A 15,035-nucleotide genomic window follows, 5' to 3' on the forward strand; every position below is an offset into this window, starting at 1 on the left:
ACAAAATAAATAAATGGCAAAATATTAATAAAAGAAAAAGTCTGTCTGAATCTTGTATTTTAATGAAACCAGAATGCATAACACTAGACTTTCAACAGGCTTTTGGTACTTCAGGCAAGCACTGTAACCCCTGCAAAGGCACATTTATATGTCCTGCCGGTGCAATATTTAATGGCACTCTTGTAACAGCAAGGCTTGTCACAGGGATAGAGATAGGCTGAGAAGCTTTTATGAATATTTTCTTCCCTTTTAATTTTGAGCCTCTGATCTCTGCAGGCTTAAAATTTACTTCACGGGATATTTGAAAGACAGCTCTTTATCTGAAGAAGTGTTTACCTTGATAGAATGAGATTGATTTGAGCTCATCCTTGCAGAGTTGGGGCAGCTGAAGGCACTCATGCTTGCAGATAGGATCAGTAAGAGCTATGAGAGCTGATGGCTCAGGCCTTGGGACATGAATTGAGGCTAAGATACAAACGCCGCTGTCTCTGTTTCTTTGGCAAAATAATGCAGAGACAACTGAGGATGAAATGTGTACATTTCTCTTGATAAGGTTAATGTTGTTTGCCTGGGCGGTATAGGCAATTTGCTGAAGTGTACAGGAAATTATTACTTCTGGTTTTTCTGTGTTTTAACATTTGTAAATTGTGCAGCGATGAAACAAAATTATCTGATTATCTGATTGATTAGGAAGTGCAGATTTTTCCATCAGATTTATGCTCTAGTCCTGCTTGTATAATGAGGGAGAAAGAGAAGTCTGCAAGATTTCTGGATATAGAAGCATTTGTCACATGAGCCAGTTAACTGAGCACCATGACAGAGCTGTATGTAAGGTTACCTAGAGATTGTCACTGAGTACCAAACCTGTCTGTCCTTTTTTTCAGAATGATGAAGTCCTCTGTACATGCAGAAGAAGATGACTTTGTGCCAGAGCTTCAGAGGAGCATCCATCCCCGAGAGAGGCCAGACTGGGAGGAGACTCTTAGCGCTATGGTAAAACACCTTGTTACATTTTATATACGCTTTATTTTCAGTTCTGAACAGCTTCAGAATAACCTGCACTGCTGTTTCTTTTATTTTCTAGTTAGACTTTGATTTATATTTCCTGATTTTCAGATTTTTAAATGGATTACATACTGCTTTCAAGAATACCAAGATACTTTCCTTCCTCTGGCAATTCGTATGAGAGAGAGGATGAGCACGCATAATGCTTCTGCCCTATTAATACATGCCCCAAAGCAGGTCTAGTAACCAATTAAAAGGTCTATAATGTCACAAGGATTTTCAGTTTGTATTAACCTCTTTTTCAGCAAGAATTTTGAGCACAAAGGGAACTTGCGAAAACATGCTCTTTGAAGCATGCGGCATTGTGGAAAAAGAAGATTTTAGCAAAACGTTGGCTAAGTCTACAGGAAAAAAAACATTAGACTGAAAGCTAATGTGCCATCAGACTGAACAGAATTGCAGAAAAGTAACCACAAAGCTTCTGTTCCCGTGCTTAATGAAGACAATACGTGTGGGCAGCGGGCCACAGACAAGTGTGTGTATTTGATTTCTTTGTTTTCTTTTTAAACAAGTGAGCAAAGTACCCACAGTCTGCTTTCCCCAACTCTCTCTAGCATTTGCTGAGCCTGGAAAGTCGGTTATTTTATTAGCAACCTAAGAAGGCAATCTGATTAGGTGATTTTGTGAAGTTATCTTACCTCAAAGAAGCTTGTCCTGCCTTGTTGCAGTCTAGCAGTGTTTGGAGGCTGTATGCTGCTTGTTATTTTCAGGTTTTCTGCATTGCCTCATTAGCCTACTAAGCTGAAGGAGAAATTGCATTTTGTGACAGGTCTTAGGGAGGATGGTCCGAGTGTTGCAGGACAGCAGTGATGCTCTCAAGGGGCACGTCTCACATCTGAGCAGCATGTCTCATATTGCCTTCTGTGATATGGGACCAGGCACAATTTGTTCCTAGCATTAGATCTATGGCAGTGGCAGAGCTTCAGCCTGGGAAAGCCATACCTTCTCTACTTCTGGATTTTAAGCAGTGCAGCAGCAACATTTGGAGATGGGGTAGATTTAGCTCTGCTGTGGAAGAGTCAGATTCATCTGATGGATGGGATTGAAGGTGTGCAGAGAAGCCCTGGGGCTGCGTGGGAAATCCAAGGCCCTCGTGGATAAAAACAGATTTCACTGTTGCTCACTAGATATTTTATGTATTTGTTCTTTCTCCCTTGGACTTGCAGGGCTGTCGAAAAAAGTTTCACTTTCTGTGCTGCGTTACGGTACATGCCCAGCGTTTCCATGACCAGGGCTTTCACACACTCCTAGGATGACTTTCTGCAGCATTCTTCATATAGTGTATCTTAACCAGTAGCACTTGCATCTTAATAGCAGCACTTAATTTGAACATGCAGATTATTTTGTAGTGGTTTCTCAGATTTCATGGGTTTAATATCAGCAGTGCAGAGAAAGGTGGGACTGTGTAAATTGAGCTCGCTCATCTTGAAATGTAGCAGTAGACAGATTTCTTTAGATTTTCTTGCTTCTTTCTGTCACAGCATAAAATCCTTAATACTCCTGTTGAGGATCTGAGTAACAAGTTTTCTTTGTCTAGAAGTTGCGACCTTGTCACACATGCATCTGTATTTTACATAGCAACACCTTTCCAAATGACCTTTAAAGGAAGGATGCAAGATACTCTGAATTTATACTGTGCCCTCCTGTGAGAGAGCATGCATTTCAGCTCACTTATTTTCACAAGCTGAATAAGCCTTCCTGAAATACAGTTCAAGTGAAACAGTGCTATTCATGAAGCCAGCAAGCAGGACATTTTTGTATTCAAAATTCACTGGAACATGAACATTCATCTCAATGGATTATTTAAAGTTTAAAATACCATTAACGTCTGGCCAGGTCAGGTGAGATGTATTTTGGGTGAACTGTTCTTTACACAATGTTCAGAAAAAGTATAGGTAATAAACCCTCCCTACAAGGCAAATACTTTAGTAGTAGTAAAGAAAGTACTTTTCTTTACTAAAGAAAGTTTTCGTAAGATTCCTGTCAGTTGCTGGTATGATGAAAAATAGGACTATGCATAAAGCTACTGAACATGAATTTGTGATGGCTAGGATGGCTAGGATTTGTGCTTATGTTCAGTACCCATGTTTTGACCTCATGACTTTCTGAATAAATTGTAGATGGGTAGAAAAACTTCACTTGCTCCATTTCTGGAGTTTACAGTGTTGAGTGGATCAAACTTCCATTTTCAACCTCTGCCTTATGTCCAGTCAGAAGGTAATATTCACAGGATATTCTCATGCTAGGTGCTTGACGCTGTCACTTTCTATTCTCTGTTTAAACTGTGCATCTACTGTATTCTCTCTTTTTCCTGATCATTTTAAGCCTGAGATTTCTTCCTGTGCTCTCTTTCTTCATTTTGCATTTTAAGCAGCCTCTGGTTTAGCCTTTTCCCATAGAATGGTACTTGCATGACATGTGAGTTTCTCATAATTGCATAATAAATTTAATTTTTGGTTAGCAGGTGTTTAAGTTGCAGACTTCAGGTTTTGCTGTTGCTTGTTATTTCAGCCTCTGGGTAATGGAGGCTGGACATACCTGTGTAGTTTTCCACTCTCCATTGCTTCCCGTGGTAGACAGCTGGTGGCCCAATTGGGTACAAAGCTTTGTCACTTTAAATTAATTTCATATTCTGCCAGGTGAGTAAATGCTGAGACTAGCAACAATACAGAGAGCTTGGAAAATTCTGACACAATAGACGGATCTGTGATGCTAACTCGTTTGTCTGTTGAACTTTGCCTTTGTACATGTTTTTGCAGTTTGGGACAAGGTGATTTATGTATTCGCAATTAGAGGAACTAGTACTAGTTGTCCCCATTCCCTATCTTATCTGCAACATATATGAAAGTGCTTATTGTTAATTTATTTAAGTCCTTTATGTTTCCAAAGCTTTTTCTTAAAACAAATAAGTTAAATAAAGATATTTCTAAATGTATGGAGATTGAATGACCTCCTATACTGTGAATATATTAGGCAGGGCAGAAACTATTTTTAATGTTTCTGACATTAGTTCTGGGCACCTGAGTAACTCTAGTCCTTTGGTCGATACTACTTTCATCATCTTTACATTCATCGTTTGTACTTTCATCTACTTTTTTTAAACTCCTTGTTAGTGTTTATGATCTAGCAGAAAACTAAGTGATTTTGTATTGGAGATCTGCTTTGGGGTATTTCTGGTGTTTCTTGTAACTTTGCAGTATTTATGAAATCCTATGCAGTAAATTTGGAGAACTAGATTGAATGCGATGCAACACTGGATGGACAGACTTTATGGGATTTAGGTAATAGGACAGCTGCCCGACCAATCCTCGAGGACTGTCATACTTTATATCTCCCCCTACTTATGTTCTGTATTTTTAGAATTTGGTCTTATTAGATATATTGTTTTTCTCACTGTCTCAGCCTCCTATTCCCACTGCACAACTGGCCTGCTGGGTAACCTTCAAATATGCCATTTTTTCTTTCTCTGCTCCAGTTCAGAAAATGGAGTTGATGATACTGACTTTCTTTGTAAAATACTTTTGACTTCTAGAGATGAAAAGCTGTATTTGAGCTAAGTCATTTTGCTGTGTATGGATTTTCTAAAATTTCTCTGAGACAGTTAGGATATTTTAAAGGAAAAGAACATCTTTTTCTGGTAGGGAACTGAGGAGTACTCTGTTTCTATGTAATAAGAAAAAGTTGTGAAAGAGAGCCTTTTTACCATAATTTCTTATGCAACTCTACAAAACAGCTGTCCTCAACCTGTTGTTAACTTTAGCATAAGTTGGTATTTTTCTCTAATATTACAGTTACCTTCTGTTATTGACCATCTGACTTGCTCTCTGCACCTCTTTATGAAGATAGTAAGTTACAGTGTTTTAAAAGCAGTCTGCTAACAACCTCTACCACCAGTGTGCACGCACAGGCGCACACGCATGCTCCCCGTCTCTCTCTGTCCCTGCCTCTCTGTCTTTCTTTCTCCATTGCCTTTTTCTCCCATTTATCTAATTTTTGTGGAGAAGCGGGATTAAAGGAGGAACTATGAAAGTCTTTATTCATGCACCCTTTTAAAAATCTGCTGTCACAGAAAGATATCACCATTTTGAAGCTGCATTCAACTGACAGGCAGTCCTGCACTGGAGATAAGGTGAAAATACTGAGTCCAGAGCTAGAAATAGGATTTTCTTTTTTATATTTTTGCAAAAGGTAGCTGCACTGTCTGCCACTTCTTCCAGCTCTGGAAGCTTTCAAAATAGGAGTCCCTAAAGCTGTGGCAGGTTTATTTACTGTGAGATTTCTGATGTTTTTCCACAGTGTCCTGAGCACAAGAATACAGGTGATCATTCTTACGCTTGGTCTCAGCCTACAGTGAATGTCTGCAGGGATTCATTCATGAGTAGATCGCTGCTGGATGTGGGGCTTAATTTCAGTTGCTGCATCCATCCTTGTTTTAGTTCCATTGATTTTGCTTTTCCTGATGCACTCAGCTTCATGACTTTGTCCACGAATTCTTCAGCTTGAGTAAGTCAGCCTTTCCCACCCCTGGTTCAGCTCTAGAGGATAACTTTGGGGATCTAGAAGGATGACTGCCCATAATGAGGTTTTGAGATGATAACTGTAGCATCCTCAAGTGTTACTAGTTCATGACCATGTTGCCTAGGTATGATGCATGCTCTAAATTGCTGTGACCATTGGGAATTCTTGAATTTGGCAAATGAGTAAGTGAATTGGAAGACAGATAGTTGGCAGTTGGTATAAGTCATCCTTTTTACCTTATGCTGGTGGAATTTTCTTAGGAAAAATACAAGCCTACAAATGCTGTAAAAGTGCCCAGGCATTAGACCAATATGAAGTCCCTGGAATTTTAGTTCTTATATCAGGTCAGATGAATCCTGAGAACTGTAGTATTTTCAGCTTTTGATRCTTGATAAGGTAACATACCATGGTTTATGAAGATAACGACGGCTTTTTAATGAGACCTCAATATATCACTCTCTTAAATCTGGGGCAGGAGTGAGGAGAAAGCTATTTTTAAATTCAGTTTATAAAAACGTGTGGATATTAGTGAGTTATAAAGGTTTAAAGAAGGATTTTACTCTCCTTTGGTGCCAGGGCAGTTTCTCRTTGTTTCTCATCATTCTCATTAGCCCAGCGTTGCGGTCTTGACTGTGGCTTCTTCAAGAATGGGTAGAAACAGTAAAAGTACATAGGGATTTTTTGTATTATTTTTCTTTGATTTTATTTTTTTAGTATTAAAAACATCAGGCATGTTTCTGAGTATGTCAGTTCTGACCCAAGCTAAGACAAATACTTCTGGGAACTGTGTCAAAAACCAAAGAACAATGGAGTCTGTTAAACCCACTTGCTTGGCCCTGTCAACGGTGGTGATTTCCAAAAAGGTGGTTTACTGCAATGGTCTCATCTCAGCAACTGAGATATATAGATACAATATCCTTTAACATGTCAAAAAAATGACATTTTGGAATTTTTATTCCTGTAGCTTGCAGTTCTTTGTGCTTTGTATACATATGAAGCAATGCCAGAATTTTACACCTGGATATCTGGTTGTGAGATTTTAAGTAAGTATGCAGACAGTTTTATTAGGCTGATCCTGCTTTCAGATGGGTTGAATGCCAAAGACTTCTTAGGAAAAATGGGTGCAGTTGAACTTTGAATGCCTAACTGCAGGATTTTTTGGGTTTTTTTAAGCTAAAAATTTTAAGTTCTCAAATGTAGAGGAAAATTTCCATAGATAAAAAGCTGGGATTCAGTTTTTCCTTTTGCTTTGTGAATGACTTAGACAAATGATGAGGGAATGAGCTTTAGATATTTGGTCACCTAAATGCTCCAGTAGTTGGCTCCTGATGTTTTCAAGGCATGCTGCACGCATACCTGAATCTTTTAGGTGTCTTAATACAATACTGGCTGAAAGTCTCACTTAGAGTCATTCTGTTTCTTAAATGCTATTGAAAATGTTACCTTAAAGTTGGGAGGTTAGTTTTACGCTCGTGGGAAAAAGGTCTCAGGCTTTTGACTTGCCTGGGTTACAAAGCCTTCTATTAACCCTATGGAAACTGTAGCATCTTTTCTGTCCAGCAGTCTATTATTCTGCAACATTTTCACGTGAATCACCGCAGCTCAGACTGTGTAGCAAATAGGTCACAAGGTGCCATTTGTAACAGAGATAATGATGGGACAGTGATGGGATTTTGGATAACGTGGACAGTAGGAGCCTTGATACGAGACAAATGTTCCATACAGCACACCAAGCAGTCATCAGACTGCAATAATATTTTGGTCAAAACAGTTCTGGTCTGGCATTGGACCAGTAACCTATATTTCATTTTCTATTCACATAACTTGTTTTCCTTATTATTGCTGTATGAATCAGATATATTTTTCCCTCGTTAAGCTTTTGGCAAGGTATTACATTGTTGTCTATGGTCCTTTCCCTCCCTCCTCTTCTTGGTTAGGAGCCATTTTTATTTCACAGGCTAACTCCCAGCATGGAGCTTGTCCCTGGGAAGCTTAGGACAATCACTTAATTGGCACATTGGCTTCCATTTTGGTTTGCCAATTAAATGAGTTCAATTAAACCAGAATGGATACTGTATTTTTGGAAATAAGTATTAATTTCTAGCAATCATTTAATTTTCATTGGCGATACTCTAGAAAAAATTGTTCTAGTTACATTTACTCTCTTTATAGTGTATGCAGTCTTGCAGAACAGTGTTGCTCCAGGAGAAAAATTTACATTTTCTAAATTTCTGTTTTAAAATCTGCATATATGCAATATTTAGCAAAGAAGGAAAGTTTTAGATTTTGGTGAGACAGGACTGGTAAATATTTCGTAGTTCACTATGCACAGTTTTAATGCACCCTGTTTTTTACATACCTGTACTCCTTCAGAGCATTCCATTTCTCATGTGCTCTTTCTCCAGCCCCAAACTGAGCAATTAATAAGAAATTCACATTGTATCTAATATATATGTATTTAGTTGTAATTTATTGTTTGTTTTCCTGTGCTGTAAAGGATTGATAAGTTGAACATACCTCTCGTAGATGTCTTTTTGCACGGAACACTTCAAAAATTGGGTCGATGGAAGCTTTAATGATGGGTGAATGTGGCAGCTATTTAAGGTTAACAGTGGGTATTAATTTGCTTCCAGAAATGCTTATGCCTTTTTCAGAGCTCCCCCTTTTTTTCCCTGTCATTCCTGATATGCTAACTACCTCTGTATTAGTATTTTATTTGGGGCTGGATGTAAAACCCAGCTGTTTTTATTCCTCTGATCATCCATAAGGCTCCGTTGTTTGCCATCACAAACATGCATTTTGCATATCTATCGCAATTCATTCCAAAGTGAATCCAATGCACATCAATAAATAGTGTCTTACTAAGTGAAATGTTTGGGTCATGTATTTACATGTCACCACGAGCGCTTCATCTTTTATAGTTGTGGGGAATAAGGGTAATCAAAAAGACAAAGATGGCACTGGAGTGCTAATTTTTTGAATGCTCCCAGTAGCCCTCTGCTAAATTGCCTAAGTACACAGAGGCATCAAAATGCATTAATGTATGTTAGGCACTTAAGCCTGGGTTCATTAAGGCATCAGGGAGCCCAAGTGCCTGTGTTTATCATACTGCGTGTAGAATACTGTGCTCAGCGGCGTATGTGATATCAGTAGTAGCTATGTGGCAACGAATGCCAGTTTTGCTTAGTCTGTCAGTGACCAATCTGAATATCCTGGGTTTTAGGTAAGAGATTTCCATAATTTTAGGTTCAGTTTTGGACGGTTTCACCTTCATGTTCTCTGTTCATATCCCAATATGTTTTATAATTATCACCCATTTTCTACTGGAGTGGGCTCAGTCAAGYTGCCTGCTGGTGACAGTGTGGTGATGCTGTTGTGATGGCTGGTGTTGGCAATGCTGTGGTAATTAGTCCATTTATTCACCATTGTAAGTTATGAGAGGAAGTATGGGATAAGCACCGAAAATTGGATTATGTTGTCCTGACCCACTTCATTTCCTCCCGCCCCAGTCCAAAGATACTATTTTTTTAAGCATGTTTTGTTTTTGCAATATAAATGCTGTTTGTTTGAAATGTACTTATTTGGTAGATAAAAATTATAGATTTATTAATCTGTCAGTTTTTCCTAGCCCCCAGCTGCTTGAAAGTAAAAGGGAACATGCAGGAATGCAAAGGATTGTCGTCTTTATAAGCATTTTTTTTTAATCAGCATTCATTGACCATTCATGAAGAGCTGGTGTTTGACCTTCTCCTCCTCATTCTCCAAACTTCTGGATGAATCTTAATTGCAATTCGATAGGGTTGGTGAGGGTTAGAGTTTTACAATTGCTCCATGCTTGAATGTTCTGCTTATTGATTACCATAATGCAAAAAAAAAAAAAAAAAGGATGGAATTTTTTGAACTATTGTCAATAGATTATACTCATCTATCCCCTTCCATTCCCCACCCCAAATAACCCCAAGAGACAAACAAAAGCTGTCAAAGTATATACTGTCTTGTTAAAGGTAGTAGGCATTGATGTTTTGCCATGATTCAGCCATCTAAATTATAAAGTGATGGATTATTCTCTGAAAATGTTGGTAATCCTTAGCCTGAATTTTATTTAATTTGTTTGATGAAGTACTGTTTTGCTAGATTATTTTTGTTGGTCACTGCTGTGTTAGTATAGGTCTGTGTGATGGTGTGTGCTGTAGCATGCAGAGCCTCCTTTTTGTTCATATTTGATCACATAATGTGGTTGCCAGGGCCTAGAGGATTTTGATTGCAAAAACCAATGTTTTTTGCAATAGTAAGTCTTAACTCTGTCTTTGCTTCAAGGTTGCTGCAACAAAGTTTGTAATGGATGCTAGAGGGGCTTGCAGCCAGTGCTTTTTCCATTGATTAAGGCTTTAAATTGTTTGTCTCCCTAGAAGCTACAGCATCTCATTTGCTTCGTTTTCATCAGCTAGCATAGGATCTGTAGGCATGTGGCTGTGACCTGATTATGTGAGGATATGTGACCTCATACGATTAGACATCAGAGTTGGTTTGCATCGTTTCAAAATGAAAATTACTGTTGTTCTGAATTACATCAGCAAGTTTATCAGCGCTATGGTATCTATATGGGACTGGATGTGATCTTCAATGGGTGCGAAGTATACCGAGCTTCTCTGGATGTACTGACACCATAGTGGGGAGGAGCAAAATGCATGCAAAATGACCATCAGTTGCTGCACTTTGCTAATCTGGGTAGGCTAGATAGAGCAATGCTGCTGCTGCAAGGCAGTCATCAGATTGGGCAGGCTAGCAGACTATTCGGATACTCTCAAGTATAATCCATTTCTGCTGTATTGTAGCCAGACCTACCTAGATCAAAAGCAGTGTGCGTATACGTGCCCACATTGCATTCCTGGGCATATCTTCAATGAGATGTTAATAGTGAAAATGAGATGTTAATAGTGAAGAACCTGATTTCTTTGCAGTCCTAATAATGATACACAGTGAGAGCGCTTTTGTAGATGCTACAGAGCGTGGACCCTGTTTTGTGGTACATAAAACTACTTTAAAACCCAGCTCTGCCTTTGGATTTTGAAGTAGTCAGGGTCTAGGCAGAAATGATTGATTTCATTAACATTAAAATGGGCTGGTCTGTTCTGCTACTAGTCTAGTCCTGCTATCAGTATAATGACATTCCTGCTCATTTCTGTGACTGCTGATTTCCGTGCTCTTTCCAGAATCCCAGTCTGGTCCTGAGTTAGCAGTGGAGCTCTTTCTCCTTATGACACTTCTGGTAAGGTCAGAACTGGCTCCAGTATTTTAAGTAGAATTGCTTAGGGTTGACATTTAGCCAAGAATGGATTTTGCCCCTCAAAAGGGCCGTCCATTTGCCCTCAAGATTTCCCGCTGCAAAGAGGCAAGTCAGGGTGTCACGTGTCACTGTAGTCATTACATTGCATAAACTACTTTGAGAAGCTTCTGTCTCTGTTCCTTCCCACCTGCCACGCTGCAGTGAACTGTCTCGGGACAGTTATGGTGACGCAGTTCCTGGGATGAAGTGCTGGGAAGTGGATCACTGAGCTAATCTCATTTAAAAATAATCCTCCAAAAGAAGTTTAGCTTTCCTTTTTCTTTTTTAATCTGGATTGTTTCAGGGACTTGCACTGTAGCCACTGAAACAGTTGCAGCTGCAGTGGGAGGAAGTAGGAGAGAGTAGCCTGGGGCCGAAGGATTGGGGCAGGAATTTCTTAAACTGTCTTTACCTCTTCAAGCCAGAGTATCATGAAACTGTGCCCTCAGGCTAACGGTGTTCTTGTTGCTCATTCTGCTTCAGAGAGTGTTAAAGAAGGGGAGTTTTAGGGTCTGTGTATTCTTGATTTGCTTTGTGGCCTGTGCTGCAAGCAAATATTTTCTGCTTGAAAGCATCTGAAGTTGCTCTTTGGTATGGTTTGAGAATCAAAAATTTTAACTACTGGTTCTTGCTTTGTGGCACAACATTTTTCCCTCTATTTATGTGTGGTTAACTGGCTACTCATGGTTTCTTCGTCTGAATAACGCAGTGTATTACAGCTTTATACATGTGTAGAAGTGTCGTCTTAATTTGGTATGTTTTTTGTCTCTCTGCATGTGCTTTTTTTATACCTCAGTCTCTGGGGGTTTTTTTCTCCCTTAAGTGTTGACCTTTAGGGAAAAAATTCTTCATTTGTACCTAATAATTTTATGAATGAAGGAAAATTTGCTTGGAAGGCTACGATTCTAGCAATCTAGCCATCAATTTCTGCAGAATCCTTTTCCTTGGTGATATGAGGAAGAGGTTGCCACTCATCTTCCTGGTTTTGCTGACCAGCAGCATCAAAAGACTTCTCTCCTCTTCTAACCTCACCTGAGTGAGGTCAGGAGATTTCAGGTCCTTGCTGCAGATCACTGTCACCTCAGATTTGTCAGTGTARTTGCTTGTGTAATCTTTCCTACCCCAGTTCAGACAACTGGCTCATTTTGGCTGAGCGGGGTTTGTTGGTTTTTTTTTGTTGGTTTTTTTTTTTTTTGAACAGTTGGTCGGGAAGGCAGATCCAAGGAACCCTGAGATCCCGCACAGTTATAGTGACCAGCAGTTGGAGGCAATTCCTTTTTCAGTGGCTCAGCCAGAGCAGGGTGTGTGATCACAGGCCAAGCTTTCCTGGGCAGCACTTGAACAAACTTAATGAACTGGCCCTTTTGTTTTGTTCAGAAGTTTATGGATAGGTCATGGTATAAATTGCATGTTACAGGTAAGCATGTTTCTCACATTACTGTGATATTATGAAGGTGCGCAAAATGAGTGCATCGTATACCAGTTGTGTATTTTATTTCATTACAACCACTGTTTTTATAAAGTGAAAGCTGAGCCCAGGTTGCCTCTGCATGCATGAGTATAAATTCATGTTAACTCCACAGACTCAACCATGTATTGGAGTTGAATATCAGGCTGCTGTTTTTCCTGCCTTCCCGATCTTTCCGCCACTGCAGTGGGAAAGTTCTTTGGTTTCTAAACCAATTTATACATATAAYATAACATAACATAACATTGTCATTTGCATAATCACTGAATATGGTTGGGGACTCACTGAAGCAGTATTTGCTACTTGCAGGCTGAATTAATCTCAGGAGCTTTTGTTCTAGGAGAGCTTGCATTCCAGCGTAACAACCCAAAGCTCCACTTGTCCTTTCATAACTAAGCCTTGATTAGGACCCCCTCCTCCCTCCATGAAACAACAGACTGCAGAAATTGTGCATCAAACAGGGTGAGGGGTTTGTGTGTGCGCGTGTGGTGGTGGGGGTAGCCAGCAAGGAACTGGAATCAAAGCACTGTGCTCCTTGGATGTTCTATTTTCTGGGGCTTTTTTCTAAAATTTATTTTGTAAGCTGTACAGAAGAAGGACTCTAGCCTTGGCTGCCTTTCCCACGCATATTGTATGTGGGATTTTTGTTTTTAAAGAAAGTACATTCCTTAGCCAGTATACTATTATGCGAGGCTGTGTACTGTACCATTGCAGCTCCCTGGGTTGAGATCTTTGTGAATGGTAATAAGGCGATCTCACTTTTGTTTCACTATAGCAATGTCAAATCCAACCTAAAAGCTCTCAGGTAGTTATCATGATAATGGTGTCCTCAGTAATTAACCATTAGTTTTTGCTTGGTGCATCCATTTTTGTCTCTAAAGCAATTGGTAGCTATGAAAGAAAATACAAGTGTGGGACCATTTTGCTGGAAATAACCACCATCCTTTGGGCGTGTTTGATCCATCTGCAGAGAATCTGTGCAAGTCCATGCGTCTGTTTAAGGCCATTTAGGAAGTTTTGTCTTGACATAAAATCCCCCTACTTTGCAGAGGTGAATTTTATTTACAGTGGTAATAATACTGCTAAAGTAGGTTCATACTGCTGCCAAGTTGCTTGCTTTTTGTCTCAGACTCCCTTTACCAAATATATTGTTTTACACATGAGCTGGAGATTATTTTATCCACATATCAGTGAACTAGATCCAGAAATCCAGCAAGCTTCATTTTAAAAATGCTAGATGAGTCATTATGAATTTGTGCTTTGCTCTGTACAGGCTCATTCTTTAAACCATGCTAAATGGTTGACCTGGACTAACTCTACAGCACTAAAGCTCTGGAATGAGAGGTTTCCCTTAATTTGCCAGCCCATGGCAATGCTTAAAAGGTTTTTCTTTTTCTTATTTTTTCCCCTTCAGAAGAGAAAAGCTGGGAATAGAAAAACACATCCTGTGTGGTCTTTTGAAAGAAAAGAATTCGCTGTTAACCATGCCATGAAATAAGTACTGGCTAGAACAATTCAGCATTGACAGGGAATGTGGAAAATGGGATTAAAAGTCCCAAACTCAGAAAATGATGCACATTAAAATATCTTCTCTATTGAATGCAGATTTCCTAGTCATGGGATTAGGAATGTTCATAGTCAGTATTCAGAGTTTCACTACTGGAAGCACTTGTCATTCTTGCACTGGCTTTCCTCTATCACRTTGCACATTTACTATAACACTTTAAAAGGCATGTTTAGTTGGTCACTCCATTTCTCCACATACCCTTTCCCCACATATGTTGAGAAAATAAGTCAGAAATAAACTGGATTTTCCTTTGTCCGGTACCATTCCTTTTTTTCATGAAGAAATTGAGAACCAAACCCTGTCCTCCTCAATCCTCAAACTGAGAGCTAAATTTAAAAGTATGTGCTCCTTCTAATTACTCCAGGAGTTCTGGCCTTGATTTATGCATGAATATTACCGGTCCTACAACTGTCCATTGGCACACCAGAAAGGTGCTTTTATTTATTTTTGCAAAAGGGATCAAGAAATTTGCACTAGATAGGGAGCTAAGTGATGGCTTTAATTAAAAAAAGAAATCATTTAATGGATTTTAAGAGGTTCAACTCTTTCATTCCGAAAAACATCTTTATGCCTTGCTCAAAGCTGTCTCAAAGCCGTTTCTTTGCACACGGTGGCATGGATTGCTGTAATCGGAGGATGCTAGGCCCCTCTGTCTCAGGTGTGAAATTTATCTGGTGTCTTGCTCTTTTCTGAGGGAGAGTACATAGCCAGCTTTTGCAAATGTAGATGGGATTACAGGCCTCTTGGCTATGAGAGCAGGAGAGTGTCTTTGCTTTGCAGTTTTGCATACTTTCTAGTGGTTATTGAATGTGCCAGTGCTGCACTCTGCTGATCAGGCTGTGAAATAGCATGGATATTAATTAGGAAGATAAATTGGTAAATGAAGAGATGTTTCTTTTTCCTTCTTCAGTAAAGCTGCTATAGCATAATGGTTAGATATTTTTGTTTAAGCTGAGATTGTCAGAGCTAGCTACATAACCCAGATATCAACGCTCGTTCATTTTAAAAAATGTTCAAATATCTTAAGCAGTTCTGAAAATTTTATCTGGAGTCTATTAAAAGTGTGCTCCCAGTGACACAAACATCCTGTA

General features: G+C 39.3%; 1 protein-coding gene across 1 annotated transcript in view; it reads left to right on the top strand.

The window, feature by feature from the left end:
• Positions 1-15,035, top strand: part of ARHGAP32 (Rho GTPase activating protein 32) — a 184,609-nt gene that overhangs the window by 14,454 nt on the left and 155,120 nt on the right. Inside the window, exon 2 of the mRNA XM_026071774.1 lies at positions 885-993. Coding sequence (XP_025927559.1) covers positions 886-993 — 108 coding nt within the window. The 5' untranslated portion in view covers position 885. The remainder of the gene's footprint in view (positions 1-884; positions 994-15,035) is intronic.

The sequence above is a fragment of the Apteryx rowi genome, unplaced genomic scaffold (genome assembly GCF_003343035.1).
Source record: "Apteryx rowi isolate R43461 unplaced genomic scaffold, aptRow1 scaffold_33, whole genome shotgun sequence".
Classification (NCBI taxonomy): Eukaryota; Metazoa; Chordata; class Aves; order Apterygiformes; family Apterygidae; genus Apteryx; species Apteryx rowi.